At 36.8% G+C, this 25217-nt stretch overlaps 1 protein-coding gene across 3 annotated transcripts in view; it reads left to right on the top strand.

Moving 5' to 3' along the window:
* Clvs2 (clavesin 2) overlaps positions 1 to 25217 on the top strand; it is a 112399-nt gene that overhangs the window by 24493 nt on the left and 62689 nt on the right. For all 3 annotated transcript variants that reach the window (NM_001359139.1, NM_175448.4, XM_030245010.1), the window contains one exon: positions 4274 to 4448. In NM_001359139.1, the coding sequence (NP_001346068.1) occupies positions 4323 to 4448 (126 nt within the window). In that variant the 5' untranslated portion in view covers positions 4274 to 4322. The remainder of the gene's footprint in view (positions 1 to 4273; positions 4449 to 25217) is intronic.

Here is a 25217-nt window from a genome sequence, read left to right as displayed (position 1 = left end):
TGTTTTACAAGATAAGAGATTCCATATGACCGTTTTATACATCTTTTGATGTGGTCAGTCCTCCTTCTGCTCCCTGCTTTTTCTTATGTGGTATTTCCCTTCTTGCTTAAACTGTTCCATCCCTGGGATTCTCCTCTTTCTTATATTTCCTATGTTCTACTATCTTCTCCTCTCTACAGATGGCTTCTTTCTAGTCTCCTGGTTTCTGGTTGTACCTCAAGTTGAATACATATAATTAAAAATTAGAAGCCAGGATTTATATGCAAGGGTGATATACAGTGTCTATCTCCCTGGTTCTAGGTTAGTTCACTCAGTTTTACAGTTGAATCCATTTTTTTCTGCAAATATTATGACTTCATTTTCCTTTATAGCTGAATAAAACTTCTTTGTGCAGATTTTCTTGGCCATTTCATTAGTTTATGGTCATCTAGGATAATCGCATTTCCTAGTTTTTGTGAATAGTGGAAAAATGGATATGGTTGAACAGGTATCTTTACAGTAGAATTTTTTGTGCATATGATCAGTAATGGAATAGCTGTGATATATGTAGTTATATTTTTAATCTTTTGAAAAACTTCCATGTTCATTTACATAGTGGAGACAACACTTTATGCTCCCATCAATGATATGTAAGAGTTCTTTCTATACACCTTCTCCAGCCTTGGTTGTAATTTGATATCTTGAAAATCATTCAGTAATGGAAGAGATAAAAACTCAAAGTAATTTTAATTTGTATTTTCTTGAGGGATAAGGATGTTTAACACTTTCAAAATGGTTATTTAGCTATTTATACTTCATTTTTTCAGACCCCTTTCCTCAGATTTATAGTCTGTTTTTGAGATAGTTGTTTATCTTCTTGATGTTCTGTGTTTCTCTCTGTGTGTTTCAGTATTAATTCTTTGTCCAATGTATTGGTGGGAAAGATTTCTCCCCATTCTGTAAGCTGCACTTTTACTAGACTGACTGTTCCTCTTGCTGTATAGAAGCTGATTTGGAGTTATCTTTTATGATAGGTGAGAGATAAAGTTCTAGTTTAATGCTTACACATGTAGGCTTCCAGTTTTTCCAACACAATTTTTTGAAGCTGCTTTTCTCTGGTATTTTTGGCTTCTTTGTAAACAAAACAAAACAAAACAGATGCCTCAATTGGTTCAAATTAAATATGGATTTCCTATTCTATTTCTTTTATATACATGAATATTTTTGTATGAGTACCTTATACTGCTTTAAGCATTATTTTATTTTAGGCATGACTCTAAGGATTGGTTATGGTAATGCTTCCAGTAATTTCATATATGTATTTTGCTTAGGATTACATAGATATACTGGTCTTTTGTGTTTATAAGTATGAATTTTAAGACTTTTTTTCTAGTTCTCTGAAGAAAGGCACAGGTAATTTGGCTACATTTACATTGAATCTGTATATTGCTTTTTTGAAGGCTGGTCATTTGTACTCTCCTACTATGTCAGCATAGGGAGTCTATTTATCTTTAGTGTATGACTCAATTTCTTTCAAAAATTAAACTTTTATTCTTGGTTAGTTTTATTCAATAAATTTCCCTTTCTTTGAAATAGTTTTTGATACAATATATTATGCTTTTGTTTTTTCCTTTTACCATTCTCCTCAGTTCCCCCCTTACCGCTTCTCTTATCCAGAGCCAAGGGGATGGACGCACCGCAGAAACAAGACCTTTTAAAAACAGCTTGAATAATGCACTTTCGTCTCCCAGGACTGAGCCAGCATGCACAGAAGCTACAGGAGTCTGTACCAGATACAATTCTAGAACTAAAAATAATTAACACATGGTCCCCATCTCTAAACCAAAAGCTTACAGGTCCTTTGCATATCTATTATGGCTACAGGTTCTGTGGATTTTCTAGGATTCCTGTGTGTTCACATGTGTGTGCCCTTTGCATCTATATGTTTCTTGTGCTTTTTCTTTGGGTCTTCTTCTGTTTTGTCCTATTCTGGTTCATTTATTTTATTATTATTTCTTAGATGCCCATTTGTTTCTAATGAAAGACAGTCTGTTATTTGTTTTGTTTTTGTGTCATGAATGAAACCAGTTCACTTTTTAAATTTTGTATACTTCTACTTTGCTGAAAGTTTAATAGATTCTAGAAGTTCTCTGATCTAATTATTACTTTTTTAATATTTAGAACTAAATAATGGGCAAACAAATAGACTTTGATTTAGTTTCTTACTTGTTTCCTTGTTCCCTTATTGCTTGAGCTAAGATTTTGCACACTCTATTGAATAGGAATGGCAACAGTGTGAATAAAGCTACTATTGCTCCATATTGCTCCTATTTTAATACAATTGCATTAATTTTCTTTCCATTTAGCATGTTCTTAATACGGGTTTTTCATATGTCACCTTTATTTTGTTGTGGTATGATACCAAGGACCACCTTGGCTTGAAGAGAAGGGGTATCTGGGAGTGGTCAAAACAAATAATTCAAAGTCAAACTGTGGCTCCAAGCTAGTGGCCTACGCTCTGCCCTAGACAGCTTTCCAGCCTGCTTTCTCTGTGTTCTGCTTTCCTTTTCTCTGATCTTCTTTCTCTGGAGATCTACAGACAGCTCTCTCTATGTTCTGCTCAAGACAGTTTTTTTTTTCTCAAGTACTTATTTCTTACTATTGTAAAATATTCTTTGGATATCTTATCTCTATCTATGTTCTGCTCATGATAGTTCTCCAAAGCAGTTCTCTCTTGTTATTCTAAAACATTCTCTGGATAGCTTATCTCTTAAAAATCATAAGCAGAGTCTTTTATTTTACATATCAATCCAGTTATTTACTCCAGGTTTCCTTTTCATTATCCTATGAATCAGCATCTTGTGATTGTAGCCCCTTAATTCTTAGGAAACAGTAAGCACACATTTTCTTTTAACATTGCCAAAGAATTCAGAGATCTGCCTGCCTCTGTTAAGCACTGACAATAAGCTAGTTGGGTGGGAGCCTGTCCTGAAATTTCCATTCCTACCATACCTGGGTCTTTGCACACGGGGTGACCTTGAACTCAGGAATCTGCCTGCATTAGTAGTTGCCTGTCTGTCTTTGTATCTTTCAGACTGACAGGCTTTTTGCATCTTTCTGACAGGCTGACTCAGTGTGGCTGCCTTCTCTTCCTTTTGATCTATGAAGCAGCTTTTAAAATTCATATTTCATTCTTATATTTTTGCATAGTTGAGAAATTATGTATTTTTGAACTCATGTTTTTAGAGTTCTTTTCTCAACCTTAAGGGCTGTCCTGAAGGTCTCAGCATTTACCATTTTACTAAGACATTATTCAGTGTTCTTTGAGCATTGGTTTAAACATTCTACATGGACAACAATATCTGAAGATGCTTAGTTTTTTCTTCTCTAAAATGGCAATGTACTTATACATGTGTACACTTGTATATGTGTATAATTTCTAAGCTTCTCATTGTATAGATTAGTGTCTCTAAGTATCTCTTGATAATTTGTCATGACTGATGGAATACAAAAGGTATGTAAATAGTTACGTTTATTGGGTGATAAAAAGTTTCCATACATGGTTTATACATTTACAGATTGTGTTTGATTCTCAGTTGAGTGACTGCTCAGATGCATGCTTCTTCACATGTGGAATGGCAATTGTATGACCAAACAAAGTGCACATATTCTGAGGAATCCTTAATGGAAAGTGTGATGCTTACTTTTGGAGGTAGTTAAAATGAGATTTTAGAAAACTATGTAATGGTCTAGAGGAAAATTAGCTGTAGTGTTTTCAAAAGCATTGCTCTTTGTTTGGGTACAGTATATGCTTCATTTCTTAAACTTTATTTTTATTATTTTAAATTTTTAGTGGTAAGCAGTATGTTACATCAGTACAGCTTATGGGCCAGTGTCATTGGATTCCACTAGAAATGAAGTTACAGAATGTTGTGAGCCACTGGATATGGGTGTTGGGAATTGAACTTGGCTCTTCTGCAAGTGAAGTACATACTAGTAACCTTCATAACTGCTGATTCACTGCTAGAACTCTTACCCCCTAATTTCTACTTTGTTCTCATGGTCCATTTAAGTCAATCTCTTCTTGAAATCCAATTTAAAAAATCATTCCCTAAACAAATCTCAAGGTCTTTTAAAGAGAATCTTTAGTTTGCTAAAAATTTGTCAAATCAAACAAAAAAGCAGTAACAACTCCCGCAAACTCCACCCAAATATAAAGCCTCAATAATTTTTATCCAAGTGGTTATGAAATGTAGCTGTTAGATTTATCTCAATACTTCTCTCTTGTTGATAGGTACACACTGGTGGATATTTTGCGTGCCATCTTACTTTCTTTAGAAGCCATGATTGAAGATCCAGAGCTTCAAGTAAATGGATTTGTTTTGATCATAGACTGGAGTAACTTCACCTTCAAGCAAGCTTCTAAGCTTACACCAAACATGCTGCGACTTGCAATTGAAGGTCTTCAGGTAAGAGTACACCACTGCTATTGTTTCTTTGTCTCCTGTATGGTTCTTGCCTTATTTGTTATGTATTGGGTATCTTATGAAATAGTAAAAACCCCAAACCAAAAGTTTATAGATTTTTAGTACAAGTTGTAAAGGAAATAATTAAATAAGGATCGAACAAGCAAAGAGAAAGCAGGATGTGGGTCTTCTAATAGGGAAGGTCTGTGATATCTTGCAGGTGCCTGCTTTATTTGGACATATAAGTGCTGAAGACTGGTTTTGTACACTTTGTAAAGACTGTCATTGCGTTATTTATTTGTTGATTTCTGTGCCCACAGAGTTGACTGCAGACTGAACTTTGGTTTTGTTGTTCATATGGACACATCCTATTTTGTAAACACTCCCTCTCTCATCTTCTGATTGGTTCAATAAAAAGCTGATGGCCTGTAAGAAAGGCAGGGAGGAGAGGCTAGGACTTCTGGAAAGAGATAGGAACTCTGGGAGTCAGGCATGGGAGGTTTTGCCAGCCAAACATAGAAGCAGCAGCAGGCTGAGAAAGAAGGAGACATAATTAACCAGCCATGTGGCAGGACTTAGATTAGTATAAATGGGATAGTTGAGTTACAAGAAAGTGAGAAACAATGCCTAATTATAAGGCTAAGGCTTATAAATAAATGCAGTCTTTGTGTTATTATTTGGGAATTGAGGTGGTCATAGAAAGGCCTATAGTTACACATGAGTATGAGGGTTAAATAGAGATTTTTGTCTTGCTATCTGGAACATACAACTTTACTTTTTTGGTTTTGATGTGGTAGTATTTAGGACTGTTTGTTGTTGTTGTTTCATTTTTATTTTCTGTCATGTTAGCAAATTAACAAAATTTTGTTTAGTGACTATTAAACTAGTGAATTTGAGATTGAATCATGCTAACTAAAATTCATCAGTGACTCTTCTGCACTTTAAAGTATAGAAATATTTGCTTGAAACATTTCTTTAGACATAATTAGAGTTATTGGTTTTTATCTCTTTGTTGGTAAATGGGAGCTGTGATATGCAATTTATGCAATAATGGTACACCTTCTTTGGGAATACTACTTAACTTGTTAGGAATTATAAGTTGGAAAATAAATCATTGTAAGCATTATGCATGCATAATCCTGCTCTTGGTAAGTTTTTTTTTTTTTAACTTTTAGGATGTCCTACTGCTCTCTTTCTTTCTACTGTATTCTACTTGCATAATTTGTGAATTGGTTTTTGAGCTGGAACATTTATAAGTTCACTGAAATGATGTTATTAGTATTTATTTCCTGTAGCCCCAACACACATTCTCGATATACTCAAGTTAACATTTTATCAATCAGAATATCTTTATTTTAAAATAACAAATCATAACAATGTTCCCCAATGAAAGATGCTGCACTTTCTTTAAATGGTTAATAAAGCAAACCAATCTGTATCTCATTTGATCATTTCTGGTGTCTACTGGCAGTTTAATTGATGACCACTTACCTTTTAACAATGGGTGCCCCCTTCCGGCTGCAGGACACCTTAACCAGATTTAATTCAGGTTTGTGGATTGCCTTTGTTCACATTTAGAAAAACTGATATTCGCCACATAGTTTTATCCTAAAGCAAGAGTCCTGATTTGCACTTGGTGAGTCAGCCTTGCCACTGTCTTATCTATTTATTACTTTCCAGAGATAGTTAATAAGAACAGAGAGGACAAGCATAATGCATGCTCTCCAATGTGCCTACCTTGCATCCTGCACCATTTTCAGCGATCCATAAAGTGTTCTTCAACTTGAGAAGAAAACTGGTTATCCTAAACTACCACAAAACATAGAATGAATGATCACCTCACCAAATTCTTATTTATCTTTAGCATGGGTCTCATTTTTATTTGTATGGAAGCTTGACTAGGCCTTCAGTTATGGAAATGATGGGGAACTCATACTACATCCAACATGTGTAGGATGGGAGTCCCTTAAATAACTTCATAAGTCATTGTTGGAAAGCAAACAGCATAGTGATTTGAGGGAAGTTCTCATTCTTTTCTTTTCTTTTCTTTTTTTTTTCTTTTTTTCTTTTTTGGTTTTTCGAGACAGGGTTTCTCTGTAAAGCTTTGGCTGTCCTGGAACTCACTTTGTAGACCAGGCTGGCCTCAAACTCAGAAATCCGCCTGCCTCTACCTCCCAAGTGCTGGGATTAAAGGCGTAGGCCACCACTGCCTGGTAGAAGTTCTCATTCTTATGACTATTGTCAGAACTTTAAGTGTTTTAAGTACTTGGTGTGAGTCCAGCTGGAATTATAGTCATATTAAAACTGTATTTGTGGCTAAAGAGGGAAATGATCTCCATTCCCTGAAGAGGTTTCTACTGTACATATGGAACTTCCTTCTCTTCATTCTCTATAAGCTTCTCAGTGACCTATTTTCTCCAAAATGTACACTCTGTAAGCAGGCCAAAAATATTCTAATTCACAACTGTATTAAAAGAACAGAAATCTTAAAAGAAAGGATTTTTTTTTTTTTTTTTTGAGACAGGGTTTCTGTGCATAGCTCTGGCTATCCTGGAACTCACTCTATAGACCAGGCTGGTGTTGAACTCAGAAATCCACCTGCCTCTGCCTCTCAAGTGCTGGGATTAAAGGTATTCGCCACCACTGCCCAGCTGAAAGGATATCTGTCGAGTCTGCTCTCGACCAGACCAGCAAGAACGACATGACAGTCGGATTCTTCTCAACAGCCTTTATTGCAGGAATGTCTTGCTGCTTCTATGGGGACCCCCGACACCCAGGGAGCTCTGCTTATATGCACCCAGCACAGGAGAAGGCTCCGTGGCCCCCTGGGATTGGTCAGTCTCCTGGCACCCAATTTGCATGCACCCGCTCGGGAGGGGTTGGCGCCAAATTCGAATTGACGCCTGCACAGTGGTGTTTATGACAACGGCAACCGGAAACCGGCGCCATCTTGGAGTTGGCTTCCCACAGATATCTTCTTGAGAATGTGTTTGATAACTTTTATGAGTTTCTGTTCTATTGCTGAGATAAAACACTATGACTGAGGTACATATGGGAGAAAGAATTTGTATAGGCTTATAGTTTAAATGTCTGTGATGAAAGAGTGGAGGCAAGGTGACTTGAGCAGAAAGTTGAGAACTTATAAGTTGAACCATAAGGTCAAGGAGAGAGAAAATGAAATTATGAATCTTTAAACTCTAAATAAAGTTTGACTATCCAGTAACACACCTCCTCCTAAACATGACCAAACAACCAACTGAGATCAAACATTGATATTTGAGCCTTGGGGAGATATCTCATTCGAACTAGCACATGAGGCACCAAGCTATAACTTCAAATTATCTTCAGTCCAAATTGATACTTATACCTGTGTCTGTATCCTAAGATTTCTAAAACTTTTTCATTGTGGCATAACTGGGTTTATGGTTGATCAGTAGATAACTGACTGAAGTAACAAAATCTGACTTTTAAAATTAAGTCTCTAGTTAAGTTTGCATTTACTATTGAGGGATAAAACTATTAATGAGCATTGTGATATATTCAAATAAGTTGTTATATACCACTAATAATAAGAACACTACCTCTACCAAAGCAGTAAGTCCCATCAACTAAATCCATCATAGCCATTAAGAAATGTAAACCGTTTTAGTAACTCAGCAACAGTATACTGCAATTTTGTTATAATGTGGGTTTTACTTAGATGAATATAAATAATATTCTAATATGTTGAAAAAATAAAACGAGTTCAAGTAAGCCCAATGGACAATGGGACATTTATTTTAATTCCATTAATTAATGGATGTCATTGTTTTGAAGAGGACCTGTTTCCCTTCCTCTTGAGTCATTTGTAAAATGTGTCATTTTGTCACCAGCTCACTCTTTTTTTTGAAGCACACTATTTTGAGTAACCTGGATAAAGATCTCACCTACTTTATAAAGATACATGGAAAATAGCATAGGTCCACATGTAGTCATAGGACAAGGTAAACCTAGAGAGCTCAAATAAGGGTGGATGCAGGATATGCTCAGATGTCAAACAGAGCTAGATTCAGATGGCTGCCCTGCCACACATCAAGTACTTGTGAAATTACTGACCTTGCTTGAATCTCACTCTAGGTCTTTACACCAATTTAAAGTGTTATTATACACCTAGCAGGTGATATCTCAGCTAAAGTCAGTGTGGATCAGCTGAGTTTTCAAGGAATATTTTTTTCAGTTATCAGTGTGGACTGTTTCCTTTTTGAGAAGTTTGAGAATGGAGAAATTTGAGAATTGAGAAATCCAGTAATTCCTCAATCTGAGAAGCTCTAGTTGATTGAAGTTTGGAATCTGAATAGTCTCTTTTTCCCCCCACTTTGGGGTTCATGTTGTATATAAATAATTACATTTGTAATGTTTCTTTCCTGTGGTTAAACAGCTTCTATGTAATTTCACAGTGGATATAAATAAAATACTCTTTCAATTAGAAAGGCAGAAAAACAAAGAGTGAGATGATTTACTTTGGGGCAGTTTAGTATTTTGTTATTTGATGAGGTGGGCACTTCAGCCATAGCTGAAAAGGTGATGTTTGCGAAGACAGTGTTGGCCTGGAAGATTGTGCAAAATTTGCTAAAGGGACAAGGACAAAAAGGGACTTTTAGGAGATATCCAGAAAATACGTTGGACAGCACAGAACTAGTGAGAGTTACAAGTATATAGTGAATCCATTCTGATGTGACTGCAATAAGAAGTGAATTGAGGTAGATGAGCTCGGGATGGAAGACTAAGATTTGAATTGCTGGGATAGAAGACTTCAAGCTATACCATTTAACCAAAGACTTTTTTGGTTCTCTAGATAGAAGGGACTTGGGGCAAAGGAATGCCTTTATCATTTTTCTCCTTTGGGAAGATTTTCTGAGTAAAAGAAGACATGTGAGGCAAAGAACAAGAAACCAGATCTTGAGAAATTCCAGTCTATACCTTAGTCAATCAAGTTTATTCACTGCAGTGAGTTTAAGGCACTTAGTCACATATTTCAGCTGATAAGTAGTATTATCTGCATCTGCACATCAATGATTTTCCCAAGGGTTGTTTTCTGTTATTATTGTTGACTCCTGGATTGAGTCTAAGAGGTATCAACTAGCTTAAAGTAACCTCCAATCTTCCCATTTAAATATAAGTGATATGTCCATCATACAGACGTTGCTTCATTTCTAATTAAGTCACAAACGACTGCCCTATGTTTTTGTACTTTATTGATGTTCACTGGCAGATACATTTTCTGTGCTTTAGTAAAAAACCTCTTTGATTGCCTACTGACTAATTTCCCTAGGATATAGCATGAAGATGAAGGAATTTTTTTTGTTAGTTTCCAAGATACTTTTTATAAACACCACTATACACTAACAAGACATTTAGTTTTAGTACAAAGGAGTTTTTGTATGCTTTGCCTGTAAAGAATAGCAAACATTTTCAAAATACTAAAGGCATCAAATTTATTGCCCAACACAGTGCATTTTTTTTATAAGTATGGGCACCATTAACTGTTTGAAGGAATAATAGATTCAGATTTCTTTGGAGAGAAAGAGAAGACAACTTACAAGAAGCTAATTGATTAATGTAGTCATAGAAACAGGAAGTTTTATTGGAAATCAATGAATGTGACTTGGAAACGTAAGGTACCTTCCTGGGAAGCCAATTAAGCATAAAATGTTTGAAATGCCTGAAACAGTTCAGTCTTTGAATTCATAGTGAAATGATGATGTTCTTTTAAAATGTATTTTATTTCTCTTTATCTAATATTCCCTTGGAGACATGTTTAGAATTGAAAAACCAAATTATAAAAATTTTAAAATGTGTTCTCCTCCTCCAAGTACTTCTCGTTGCCTTTCAGATATGCTTGTCAGTTTTTCTCCTTGGTACTATCCTGCTGGGTTTCTGCTTTTTCTTTCACACTTTTCCTGGAATCTCCTAATTCCAACTGTATAATGTATCCAAGACAGGCTGGCTAGAAAAAGGGTTGACTGTGTCAAGGGGCTCAATAGGTCTTTGATTGCTACATAAAACTCAGATGTAGGACTGAGTACCTAATATGGTGCCAGATACTCCAAATTCCTTATTAAGTAGGACTTGAGAAAGAATAAAGAATACATTTTCAATTCACTAGCCCTTTCATTTGACTCAAGGACCCTGCTAACTCAGAGAGCTCTGATCATTCATGCAGAAGGAATATTCATGTGTAGCACTGCCACTACACATCCTGATTATGACTCTTTCGAAGCCCAGTTACACAGGGAATGTTGTCAAAATCATAGTACATGCTAATGATTTGGAATATCACTGTTAAAGGCCAGTGATTGAAGGAGTTCCATTAACTTTACTGTAGATTTAGCTTATTTAATAATTTAAATCCTTCATGTTAATGTGGGTAGCTATTAAGACACATGTGTGCATGCACATGTTTGAAGAGGCCAATGAAGAATAGAAAAAGGAAACAGTTGATGTTGATGGACTTAGGGCTTCAGAGTAAACCTATAGGGTGCTTTACCTTTGTTCCTTATGATGGTTGCTAACATACTAGTAGTTTTCAGGCATACAGCATTTGGACAATAGTAGATATCTCTTGCTGCAAACTACATTTGAATTATAAGGCAGCATTGACTAAACAGTACTGAAATGACACCTGTCTTGAAAACGACCACATAGCCTTATAATCTGTATTCATTCAGACAGCCTGGTAGGAGGTATATTTACTTCTACATTTTGTGTGCACAGACGGAACCATAATGAGAAACAGTGACAAGGGCAATAAAAAGAAAGTCACATTTTCCTAATCTATGCATAGCTGTTTGAGATAAATATGCTTCCTTGCAGGAAGATGTTACTTAGCCTAAAACAAAATGAATGAAATACTGAAGGTTCTCAGTGTTGTGATGAGAATATGTTTTGGCTGAAAGGCTTAATTTTCAGAAGTAAGTCATGGGCTACTGTTAAAACCTGATATTAGGCATATAGAACATAAATAAATTCAGTTCAATGAGTTGTCAAGACACTAGAACACAATTATTGTATATACATACGTGTGTGTGTATGTGTTTGTGTGCCTGTGTGTGGTCACTACATTTTTTTCTGTATTCAACCTGTTATCCATTTCTTAGGTTTAGTAGAAAAATATGTTCAATACATCTAGTTGTGGGTACGTAGGTGTTAGACTTGAACAAACACAAAGATGTGTGCTGTAGCATTACTTAACTCATATTCATTTTTTTTGGTTTTTTGAAACATTAATAAAAGAATAGTAGTAATTATCAATAAAAGGAAATACCTGCCTTCTTTCAACTATTGACAAAGGTGTTATTTTCATTTACCTTCAAATGCTTGAGCCATTGAAGCTACAAAAAGGAAATAAATAAATTATACTTTTTTTCTGAGCCATTGAGGTGTTGATGAATGGAAAGAAAGAAATTCTCTACCAAGAACTCAAACACTGAATGAGCTATTCTGAATTTCATTTCTTTGCCTGATTTTAGAGATCTCTAGAGCCAGAGGACAGAGATGAGTGAGTGCAGTTTCTCTTTTACTCATTCTAGCATACACATGGATGCATTGGGCATTTATTCCTCTAACCAGAACGTCACTTTTATCAGTATCTTCAAGTTAAAGCTATAAAATGCTAGGGTTCCAGGAACTTCCAGGCCTGGAGCAGCTTGAAATAGGACAGAGAAAGACTTAGGTGTGGCTTTAAAGACTGATGGTCTCTGGACATCTAGCTCTCTAACTATACTGAATGCTGATGATAACTTTTTAAAAACTCTGAAAAACCTTGATTATTCTGAGGGTTAAAAGCCAGATTAACTCTTATAGCTTAGCAGTCAGGAATGAAGTAATGTAGCCTTTGTTCTATCTTTGCAGGAATTATGCTGCTCTAACTTTCACCCTGCTAGTACAAGTCACAGGAAGAAAAAGGGACACTTTGAAAAGTGATTCTAGCATTTATTTTTAAGTTGTAAAAGTTTCCTATGAAAGCTCTCTAAGAAAATGTGAAAAAGCAGAATGAGTGGATAAAGAGGATAAGAGAAAATTCTTCTGTCTCCCTTCTTCGTCCTCAGCACTTATACATCTTCAGAATACATGATCACGTGGTAAAAAGTTCATCATAAGTTCACACAGAAAATCAAATCATAAATCGAATAAGAAGTTTAAAACAGTGCATGTTTGCATGAATGTCCATTAGTAGTATTTATCTGGCTAAACACTCATCACCTGCCACAACTCCACAGGTTCATCAAGAGTTAAAAAACATAACTAAGGTATTACTGAAGTTTTGTATAGATAAACTCAGTCAATATTTTATCTTCTGTCTTAGCACATAATAAATTGTTAGTTCCTTCTTTACGACCTTTGGTTAATGGTTTTACAACCTCTTGGAATGTGCTCAGAGTAGTAGAAAGTCACTATCTAGAAGCAATTAACTGGTGACACATGGGAGAGTGACAGAGTTCTCATTGCAGTTTTGACTATCAGAGCAGACTTAACAGCAGTCCCATTATAAAAGAGCTTAACAAATACTGATATAATTTTAGAAACTCTTATAGAATCGTCATAAAGAATTGAAAAGTCATCCATTTGTCTATATACCATTACTGCAAGACAGTACATCTTCGTAGATCTGCAGAGATATGCTCAAAAGGGTGTGCTAATACCTAGTGATTGTCATATATGATTAATAACAATAGGAAAAGAATATTAATAGCAGGGATTTTTTTCCTAAAATGATTTCTCCTGGTCCTTGCATATGGGAGCTAATCTGTTGTGGATTATTATAATCTGAGGGAGACAATCTCAGGAAGATCACCTGCTAGTTATTAGCTTCTTGGCTACTGACACTGGGACTAGGGAGATGGCTCAATGGGTAAAGTGCTTTATGCACATGAGGACCAGTATGGGAGAATCACCAGAATCCTCATAAAACCTGGATGAACAGCATGATCACTGTGGTTTAGAGCCATGAAGAGATATGGGACACTTGAGAACCTCTGGAAGTTTGGTGTCTAGTTACCTAGGTGAAAACAGGAGATCCTATCTCAAGGTGAGTGTGAGGAATGATTCCAGATGTTGTCCTCTACCTCCATCCTCTGTGGCATCAGTATGCCTGCATTCCCAAACACGATCACACAGAGACATGCACACACACAAGCACAATGCTAAATATGATCAACCCCATATAGTTTTAAATATTAATTTACTACTTTAGTGGCATCAGGTCTAACTGCAGGTAGTAAGAAGACTTACACACTTAGTCTTCAAACTTATACTCAGTATTTTTCAGTTTTTTATTTCTTAGGAACTTAATTAAAATGTTTCGAAATGTCAACTAAAATGCTCTTTTATTTTCATTATATTTAAAATTCTGGTATGATATTGCCACAGTCTTGGAGGTGGTGATTGTTACCTAGTTGACGAATATCACTCTGGTTCTGTTCTCTTAAGGTTGTTCTAGAAGTTAAAATATACCCCACCTTTCACTGTCACTGTTCTGAGAGCCATTTTCCCCCAAAGTGCCTATCTTTCTTTTCTACAACTGAAGATGCCAGGATACAGTCATAAGAGGAATGCCTTCTTGGAGCTATTCCTGGGAAATGTTTGATGCACAACTAATCACATGGTGTTTCTGTAGTCTGAAGTGGGTTGCATTTTAAAATCCCACAATGAAATAAAATGATAAATGAGAGGAAGGCACTTACCTGCACGCTGGCTATTCTAAACTGACAAACCTATGTACATATATCAACTATGTCTTACATGAATTCTGTAGGCATTTGTGATCAGCAGATGGTGCTGCTCTTGAGTCAATGACCTGGATTTCTTCCTCTTCATTCCCCTCATCCCTTCTGCATGAGCTTTCCAGTGACTTTGCTCAGTTTCAGTCATTTACCTTGTAAGTTGCTTAAACTTGAATTAAAACAACAACAACAAAAACAGTCACAGATCTCACAAGTCAAATTTGGAAGTAGTATACATGTTGTCTATGGCATTCTCTTTGCTATAACTGAAATAGTGGATGCTCACTGTTACAAATGAAGAAGTAATGCATCCCTGTGACATCAGGAAAAAGTAGTAGTCTTTGACAGTGCTAAACAGTGGAGTAACTTTGGTGACTCTTCAATCACCCTTTTAAGGAAAATTTTGCTTATATTCATGAAAGGGAGAGATAATAATTAGATAATTTTAAAGGAACTTCAATTTCTATATATAAGTACAAAGGAGTAAATACATAGTTCCTACAATCCATCCATGTCTTAATTACCATTTTGTACCTAACTAACTTTGTATAATTTGTAAGCAATTTCTACTTGTCTATATTAGCACAGTATTTCTTTGTAACAGCTATGATGCAATCAATACAACATTCCACAAATAACTTTGATCTCCAAATGATAATACATCCTATCATTTTGAGTATAAAAGGACAAGAAGTAAATCATCCAAATTCTCTCCCTTTTTCTGTGGTGCACATGTGTGTTAATATGGGTGTGTGTACAATGGAGCCCAAAGTTGATGCTGGTACAATGGAGCCCAAAGGTTGATGCTGGTTCATTTCTCCACAGCTCTCCACTTTATTATTTGAGCAAGGCTATCTCATTGAATCAGGAACACATCGATGGTAGGCTGGTTAATCAATGAGCTTCAATGATGTGCTTGTTTCTATACTCTCAGAGCTGAAGTTTTAAATGCCTCTCACCTTCCTGGGCTTGTAGATGCATCCTGAAGGTCTCAATGAGGGTCCTCATGCTTGGGCAGCAGATACAACTATTTCCCCAGAGATACTCAATACTCAATATTTTTGAGTTTTTTATCTCCTGATAACTTAATTAAAATCTTTTGAAATGTCGATTAAAATGGTATTAATTTTAAATTATTTTTAGTCCTCTAAATCTTTAAGATTGTTTCCAGAAAGTTGTATTCTTGGTTCTAGAGAACTGGAACCAATTTCATGGAATAGGTATAGTGAGAAAAACAGAATGAGTCTGGGAGAAACTGGCACATGCAGAAAAATGTGAGAATCAGAAAGTTGACAGAGTAGTTTTTATTCAAGTCTGAAGGTCAGAGAAAACTGGATAAAAAGAAGAATCTGTACAACATAGAATCTGAACCCAGGACTGAAGGAAGAGAAAACCTGAACTGGTCTAAGACACAGAGTGAAAAAAGGAAAAGAGAGGTCCAGGGGCAGTGTTTTTTTTCTTTTTCTTTTTCTTTTTATCTTTTTTTCAAACAAGTATCCTTTATTAAAGAAAAAAATTGGTTAAGCACCAAATTGTGTGCTTTTACATTGCATGTATAATAAGAAAGATGAGTACAACACTAGGTGAGCAAGTACTTATCTCTGAAGTCAGGAATAGGAAATGTAAAGAAAAGCAACACTACAATGTGGAAAGGCTGCATTAAGGAGCAGAAGGCGACAGTCAAAACAGTGATTAGATATTTCATAGTATTGCTATAAATGCCTGCTTAATATTTTCCTTATACTTTTTTTAATGTTTTTTAATTAGGTATTTTCCTCATTTACATTTCCAATGCTATCCCAAAAGTCCCCCATACCCACCCCCCCCAATCCCCTACCCACCCACTGCCCCTTTTTGGCCCTGGTGTTCCCCTGTACTGGGGCATATAAAGTTTGCAAGTCCAATGGGCCTCTCTTTCCAGTGATGGCCGACTAGGCCATCTTTTGATACATATGCAGCTAGAGTCAAGAGCTCCGGGGTACCGGTTAGTTCATAATGTTGTTCCACCTATAGGGTTGCAGACCCCTTTAGCTCCTTGGGTGCTTTCTCTAGCTCCTCCATTGGGGGCCCTGTGATCCATCCAATACCTGACTGTGAGCATCCACTTCTGTGTTCACTAGGCCCTGGCATAGTCTCACAAGAGTTTCCTTATACTTTTAATACTTGAGAGTGTTAATTGAACATATTTAGATATAAATATGCAAGAGATGGCATTTATAGTATGCTGTGGACAATCCTCTTAATGTCATGATGGGAAAGCCATCTGTAAAGCCAAGAACAGTTTATTTTACCCTTTATTCAGGTTTTTAATTTATTTGAATTTCTGTCTTCTCTTTATCTCTCTCTACTGTCAAATATCAATTTGTTTTATTTTTTAAACTTTTAAAATTGGAAACAGATTCTTCTCTTATACAATACAGCTCACCACAGTTTCCCTCTGTTCACTTCTCCTAGCTCCCCCCAACTACCCCTCTCTCCCACATTCACTTTATTTCCTCTTCAGAAAAGGACAATCTTGACTCAATCTTAAATGTTTTCTGAATGGCGTTCTGTTTTTTTCTTTGTTTATAAAATTTTCTTTGGTTTTACTGAGATATAGGTTCAATCTAAGTCACTACACGTAGCACAGGCTATGCTCAGACTAGTGCCAATTCTGTTGCATCTTTCTCTCAAGTGCTATATTGACAGGCTTGACCCACCCCATCTGACTGTGTGTGCAAAGATGTATATTTCTGGGTTTATATATGTTTCTTATGCTTTTTCTTAAGCTCCTTTTCCTGTTTGTTTTTTGTCATATTCTGATTTTTATACTACAGATGTCTATTTTGTTGAGTTACGAGAGACAGATAGGGTATGGATCTATATGGGAGTTTAATGTGGGAGAATCAGGGATGGGAAGGGAGCAGGAAAACTGTAATCACAACATATTGTATGAATAAGGCCTATTCTCAATAATATGTATGTATATTATATTCTCTATGTATATTTATGTATTATATACATTATATATTAACATATTATATGGTATTTCCTTACATATATTCTCAATTAGATATATGTATAAAAAGTTTATATATATAAAATGTTCAAAATGACATATACACAAACATACGTTCAAGTGGATTTCCCTTTGAAATCGGTGTTTCTTAGTTGTCATGCGTCTATTGCTTTTGAGAAGTCTTTCTATAAACGAAGTCTAGCTTCTATGCTAACTTGTAAGACTAACTTTTCATGTCCCTAGCTTTCATGTCTCTGTTTTATAAACATGCCTCTGAATGTGAATCTTTTCTAGAACCCTCTACATAAAGTAAATTGATGAATTCATGAGCTAGTTAAGAAAACAATTTCATTGTTCTTTCCTTTCAATCTGTCTCTGACTCCTTTTTAATACTTCTAGATCTTCGATTCCATGCTTGTATTCACAATCTTCTGTGCTGTATACCATAATGATTATGTGATTATTTTATTAAACATAGACAATTTAGATAATTGAACATGCACATGTAATTATAAAATAATACAGAAAGATAGCACATTATCTCTTTCAGTACTAACATCATATACATCTATCTTGCAGTGTGACAAATGGAGCTGTAAGGAAAGTCAAATAGGTGATGATTCTTTTTCTGACTCATAACATTAAGATGAAAGTGATGATAAGGATGAAGAAGTTGATGTTTTCTGATAAGCATGAGATTTTAGGGTATATTTCCTTACAGGGTGAAATATGAAATATACTTATTCTCAAAATTTTAAGAGGCATATTAAAGACTCTTGATAAATAAATCTGAGCAGATTGAACTCACACTCTAAAGCTGAGAATATCATTTTCACTTGCAAGAAGCAGTAATGTGGGTAAATGAAATCCTTTATCAGCACACAGATAAGTTTAGTAAACATACAGCCTCTCTTAAGAGGGACAAGGGGAAGTTTACCTTCACCATATATGACCTGAGTGTGGATCCTCAGAGCCCATGTAAAAATGAAGGTGTAATGCCTGGAAAGTCAGAGCTTAAGATGTGGAGAAAGTAGGATCCTGAGGCTTTCTGAGCAATCACTGAGCTCCAAATTCAGTAAGAGACCTTGTCTTAAAAAATAAGTTGGATGGGCCAGAGTTGTGGCTCAGTGTGTAAAAGAACTCACTGTTCAGAACTGAGGACCTTTAGCACACATGGAAAAAGTGAGGCATGTTTATACATACCTATAACTTAGTGCTGTGGGGCAAAGAGTTAAGAGAGAGTAGAGACAAGAAACCCTCTTGTGCTTGCTGGCCAACAGCTTATCTGAGAAAACAACGCATTCTATGTTCAATGAGAGATCCTTGGAAAAAATTAAAGAAGACAGTTATAAGGGACATTTGATGATCTCCGTTGTCACGTGCAGATGTGTGCATGTATACCAACACACATACTCATGCATGCACACATGCTAACCCACACAATGAAGTGGAAACCAATTTAAAAAGGTATGCTGTTGAACTCTGGCCTCCACATAGCAAACACTCATGTGTACTTCCTTCACATGCACACACAAAACATTTTTTTTCAAAAATACACATTTATAAACAGAAAAATATACATGAGAAGGCAAAAAGGTTTCATTTGAAATATTCAACAAAACAAAATTAACAAGGGAAAGACAGTGAATTCAATAAATATTTGAATACCTTGCCTCATTTCTAACCTGGACCAGTCTTCAGAGTCCAAATACAAAAAGTAAAAAGTGCAGATTTCGACGCAGAAGAGCATGAAGCACAAGAGAATTGTTTCATTGCTTTTAAAATTTTTTGATGAGGGTCTCACTTAACCCAGGCTAGCCTCAAGCTTGTACTATAGCCAAGAGTGACTTTTGCTCCTCCTGTTTCCATGTCCTCTGTGTTGGAGTTGAAAGATTTACATAATCATGCCAAGTTTTTCTGATTTTGGAGACTCAACTTTTTGCCCTGTATATGCCAAAGAGACTCTATACAATCTAATGGATACCTCCATTTTTATATAGATTCACTGCCATTTCAGATCAAAGTACACTGGAATAAGGGAGTTACAAGGCCAATTCAAGGGCAATTGAACATGGGAGCCAAAGTAACATTCATATCTTGGGACATAAATCACCTTAATCTTCCATCGATATTTAGACTTGGAACTTATAGGAACAAGAAAATTGTAAGAAAGTGGGCTGGGGGTATCTGAAAGTTGACTCATGTTATGTGGTATGTTCACTTGATCTTGGAGCTCATCTCACGTAACTTTAGTGAAAGCTGAGTTGTGCACAACATTCTTCTTTTCGAAATTCCAATGTAGAAAAAAAAAAAAAGAAAAAGTAAAAGCACTGTGGTTGGTATTACGGAAGGGATGAGCTTGTTATGCAAAACGAGTGGAGTGTCACAAATGGCTGGATATATGCATAACGCTATAGGTACTCAGATTTCCCTCTAGTATACAGAGAGTTATTGGAAAGTGGCCAGATATATATTAGATCAGTGCTGATAGGTTAACCTGGGTTCTTTCAAAAGTCATGTTCAGAGGGAACTTTCTCAGAGGTTATATTCCTAGGGAGTCTACAATCACAAGGAGTCAGAGCATTATAGAAATACAAATTCACTGTCTCCTTTCCTCCATCTGAGAAGCCCTTAAGGATCCCAGACCAGAGAATTTTGTGGTATCAGTGAGGGCTTTGTTGCATCTGTTAGATGGCTCTCTCTCTACTTAACTCTTTCCCTTGATTTGTAAAAATTATTTATGTATTTACATCCCAAATGCTGCCTCAATTCTTGGTCCCATCACAAAGGATTCTTTTTCCTGCTCCACTCCCCTTCAACTCTGCGAGCATGCCCTCTCCATTTTCACCCATGCTGGTGCATCAAAACTGCAGGAGACCAAATAAGGCAGCTCTCTTTTGCATGTTCACCCAGGGTCTTGGACCAGTCTATGTATGCTCTTTGGTTGGTAGCTGATTCTCTGGGAGCTCCCAGGGTTCCAGGTTAGTTGACACTGTTAGTCCTTCTATGAGGTTGCTATTCCCTTCTTCTAACTTTCCATAGGGGTCCCTGACCTCTGTACAATGTTTAGTTGTGGGTATCTGCTTCTGTCTCAGTCAGCTACTAGCTACTGCCTCTGGGAGGATAGCTATGCTACACTCCTGTCTGCAAGCACAACATGGCTTTGTAATATGTCAAGGATTGTTGTCTGTCCATAGGATGAGTCTCAAGTTGGTTTGGTCATTGGTCAGCTATTTTTTTTTTTTTTTACTCTCTGCTCCATCTTTGACCCTATATTTTCCCTGATTATACTGAGTCCCGTTCTTGAGATATAATAGATATCCCTTTCATGTTGAGGATCTTGATTGAAGAATTTATAAGTATTATGGGAAATTTTACATATAGTGTTAAGTGGAATATGACATATGTGACATAAATGAATGTAAAACAATGCCATGTTTATGCTGCTAATATATTAAGAGAGACAGGAGAAATAGACAGAGATAGATAGATAGATAGATAGATAGATAGATAGATTTGAGTGGAAAAAGTGATGCATCAGAGTGGCAATGATGAAATCTTATCTTTCCTGCTTTCTGCTTTCCCAGACTGTACCATTTAGAATAAAGTATTTTTAAATCATAGATACTTTATTTCAAACAATCATGGTATAGAATGGCAGAATAAAACACCATTTAACAAATCACTATATAATGTGCTGTGCTTGAAAATCTAGTTTCTATGTGAAAGTATTAGCATAATTTGATGAGTTAATTAGTAAAATGAAGACAGCTTCAGCTAGTCATCTTACACTATTTTTACTGTGTTTGGGCATGTCAATGTTATCATGGTGGCTAACGTCCAGACTCACAGCCCAAAGAAAGTCACAACAAGACCTCGAGAAATAAGATTAGCAAAAATCCAAATATACATTAGGGGGAAAAAAAGCACATATCTTTTAGAAAGCTCGATTTTGATGTCACCAGACATATATAAAATGCCAAATATCATTCTAATATTGTATTCAGCACATGCTAAGCAGTTTTTGGTTGGAGAAAGCAAGTTGAATTTAGTCCAGTAACTATTGCACCATTTAAAATAGGACTTTTTTTTGCACAGATAGAATAATATAGCTACAAAAGAAATAAAGAAATAAGTTTCTAAGGGATATAATGTTTGGTTTTTTAAATGTATAAAGTCCCCTACTTGAGAGCTGCAAAATACACTCAGATTCAAACTAAAAAAAAAAAAAAAAAAAAAAAAAAAAAAAAAGATAAAATGATGGCAGCAGACAGCATCTTATTAAGACACATGGGCTTTTGCTCTATATGTTGTTCCTGTTTATAGGTTACATTCTGTGTTATTGAAATATTTTGAAGACTCGAGCCCCGGGCTACCTTGCCAGCAGAGTCTTGCCCAACACCCGCAAGGGTCCACACGGGACTCCCCACGGGACCCTAAGACCTCTGGTGAGTGGATCACAGTGCCTGCCCCAATCCAATCGCGCGGAACTTGAGACTGCGGTACATAGGGAAGCAGGCTACCCGGGCCTGATCTGGGGCACAAGTCCCTTCCGCTCGACTCGTGACTCGAGCCCCGGGCTACCTTGCCAGCAGAGTCTTGCCCAACACCCGCAAGGGTCCACACAGGACTCCCCACGGGACCCTAAGACCTCTGGTGAGTGGATCACAGTGCCTGCCCCAATCCAATCGCGCAGAACTTGAGACTGCGGTACATAGGGAAGCAGGCTACCCGGGCTTGATCTGGGGCACAAACCCCTTCCACTCCACTCGAGCCCCGGCTACCTTGCCAGCTGAGTCGCCTGACACCCGCAAGGGCCCACACAGGATTCCACACGTGATCCTAAGACCTCTAGTGAGTGGAACACAACTTCTGCCAGGAGTCTGGTTCGAACACCAGATATCTGGGTACCTGCCTTGCAAGAAGAGAGCTTGCCTGCAGAGAATACTCTGCCCACTGAAACTAAGGAGAGTGCTACCCTCCAGGTCTGCTCATAGAGGCTAACAGAGTCACCTGAAGAACAAGCTCTTAACAGTGACAACTAAAACAGCTAGCTTCAGAGATTACCAGATGGCGAAAGGCAAACGTAAGAATCCTACTAACAGAAATCAAGACCACTCACCATCATCAGAACGCAGCACTCCCACCCCACCTAGTCCTGGGCACCCCAACACAACCGAAAATCTAGACCCAGATTTAAAAACATTTATCATGATGATGATAGAGGACATCAAGAAGGACTTTCATAAGTCACTTAAAGATTTACAGGAGAGCACTGCTAAAGAGTTACAGGCTCTTAAAGAAAAGCAGGAAAACACAGCCAAACAGGTGATGGAAATGAACAAAACCATACTAGAACTAAAAGGGGAAGTAGACACAATAAAGAAAACCCAAAGCGAGGCAACGCTGGAGATAGAAACCCTAGGAAAGAGATCTGGAACCATAGATGCGAGCATCAGCAACAGAATACAAGAAATGGAAGAGAGAATCTCAGGTGCAGAAGATTCCATAGAGAACATCGACACAACAGTCAAAGAAAATACAAAATGCAAAAGGATCCTAACTCAAAACATCCAGGTAATCCAGGACACAATGAGAAGACCAAACCTATGGATAATAGGAATTGATGAGAATGAAGATTTTCAACTTAAAGGGCCAGCTAATATCTTCAACAAAATAATAGAAGAAAACTTCCCAAACATAAAAAAAGAGATGCCCATGATCATACAAGAAGCATACAGAACTCCAAATAGACTGGACCAGAAAAGAAATTCCTCCCGACACATAATAATCAGAACAACAAATACACTAAATAAAGATAGAATATTAAAAGCAGTAAGGGAGAAAGGTCAAGTAACATATAAAGGAAGGCCTATCAGAATTACACCAGACTTTTCACCAGAGACTATGAAAGCCAGAAGAGCCTGGACAGATGTTATACAGACACTAAGAGAACACAAATGCCAGCCCAGGCTACTATACCCGGCCAAACTCTCAATTACCATAGATGGAGAAACCAAAGTATTCCACGACAAAACCAAGTTCACACAATATCTTTCCACGAATCCAGCCCTTCAAAGGATAATAACAGAAAAGAAGCAATACAAGGACGGAAATCACGCCCTAGAACAACCAAGAAAGTAATCATTCAACAAACCAAAAAGAAGACAGCCACAAGAACAGAATGCCAACTCTAACAACAAAAATAAAAGGGAGCAACAATTACTTTTCCTTAATATCTCTTAATATCAATGGACTCAATTCCCCAATAAAAAGACATAGACTAACAGACTGGCTACACAAACAGGACCCAACATTCTGCTGCTTACAGGAAACCCATCTCAGGGAAAAAGACAGACACTACCTCAGAGTGAAAGGCTGGAAAACAATTTTCCAAGCAAATGGACTGAAGAAACAAGCTGGAGTAGCCATTTTAATATCGGATAAAATCGACTTCCAACCCAAAGTTATCAAAAAAGACAAGGAGGGACACTTCATACTCATCAAAGGTAAAATCCTCCAAGAGGAACTCTCAATTCTGAATATCTACGCACCAAATGCAAGGGCAGCCACATTCATTAGAGACACTTTAGTAAAGCTCAAAGCATACATTGCACCTCACACAATAATAGTGGGAGACTTCAACACACCACTTTCTTCAAAGGACAGATCGTGGAAACAGAAACTAAACAGGGACACAGTGAAACTAACAGAAGTTATGAAACAAATGGACCTGACAGATATCTACAGAACATTTTATCCTAAAACAAAAGGATATACCTTCTTCTCAGCACCTCACGGGACCTTCTCCAAAATTGACCATATAATTGGTCACAAAACAGGCCTCAATAGATACAAAAATATTGAAATTGTCCCATGTATCCTATCAGACCACCATGGCCTAAGACTGATCTTCAATAACAACATAAATAATGGAAAGCCAACATTCACGTGGAAACTGAATAACACTCTTCTCAATGATACCTTGGTCAAGGAAGGAATAAAGAAAGAAATTAAAGACTTTTTAGAGTTTAATGAAAATGAAGCCACAACGTACCCAAACCTATGGGACACAATGAAAGCATTTCTAAGAGGGAAACTCATAGCGCTGAGTGCCTCCAAGAAGAAACGGGAGACAGCACATACTAGCAGCTTGACAACACATCTAAAAGCCCTAGAAAAAAAGGAAGCAAATTCACCCAAGAGGAGTAGACGGCAGGAAATAATCAAACTCAGGGGTGAAATCAACCAAGTGGAAACAAGAAGAACTATTCAAAGAATTAACCAAACGAGGAGTTGGTTCTTTGAGAAAATCAACAAGATAGATAAACCCTTAGGTAGACTCACTAAAGGGCACAGGGACAAAATCCTAATTAACAAAATCAGAAATGAAAAGGGAGACATAACAACAGATCCTGAAGAAATCCAAAACACCATCAGATCCTTCTACAAAAGGCTATACTCAACAAAACTGGAAAACCTGGACGAAATGGACAAATTTCTGGACAGATACCAGGTACCAAAGTTGAATCAGGATCAAGTTGACCATCTAAACAGTCCCATATCACCTAAAGAAATAGAAGCAGTTATTAATAGTCTCCCAACCAGAAAAAGCCCAGGACCAGATGGGTTTAGTGCAGAGTTCTATCAGACCTTCAAAGAAGATCTAATTCCAATTCTGCACAAACTATTTCACAAAATAGAAGTAGAAGGTACTCTACCCAACTCATTTTATGAAGCCACTATTACTCTGATACCTAAACCACAGAAAGACCCAACAAAGATAGAGAACTTCAGACCAATTTCTCTTATGAATATCGATGCAAAAATCCTCAATAAAATTCTCGCTAACCGAATCCAAGAACACATTAAAGCAATCATCCATCCTGACCAAGTAGGTTTTATTCCAGGGATGCAGGGATGGTTTAATATACGAAAATCCATCAATGTAATCCATTATATAAACAAACTCAAAGACAAAAACCACATGATCATCTCGTTAGATGCAGAAAA

The sequence above is a fragment of the Mus musculus genome, chromosome 10, assembly GCF_000001635.26.
Source record: "Mus musculus strain C57BL/6J chromosome 10, GRCm38.p6 C57BL/6J".
In the NCBI taxonomy this organism is placed as follows: domain Eukaryota; kingdom Metazoa; phylum Chordata; class Mammalia; order Rodentia; family Muridae; genus Mus; species Mus musculus.
Note: the sequence above shows the minus strand (reverse complement) of the source record. Positions and strands in the feature narration are given on the sequence as shown.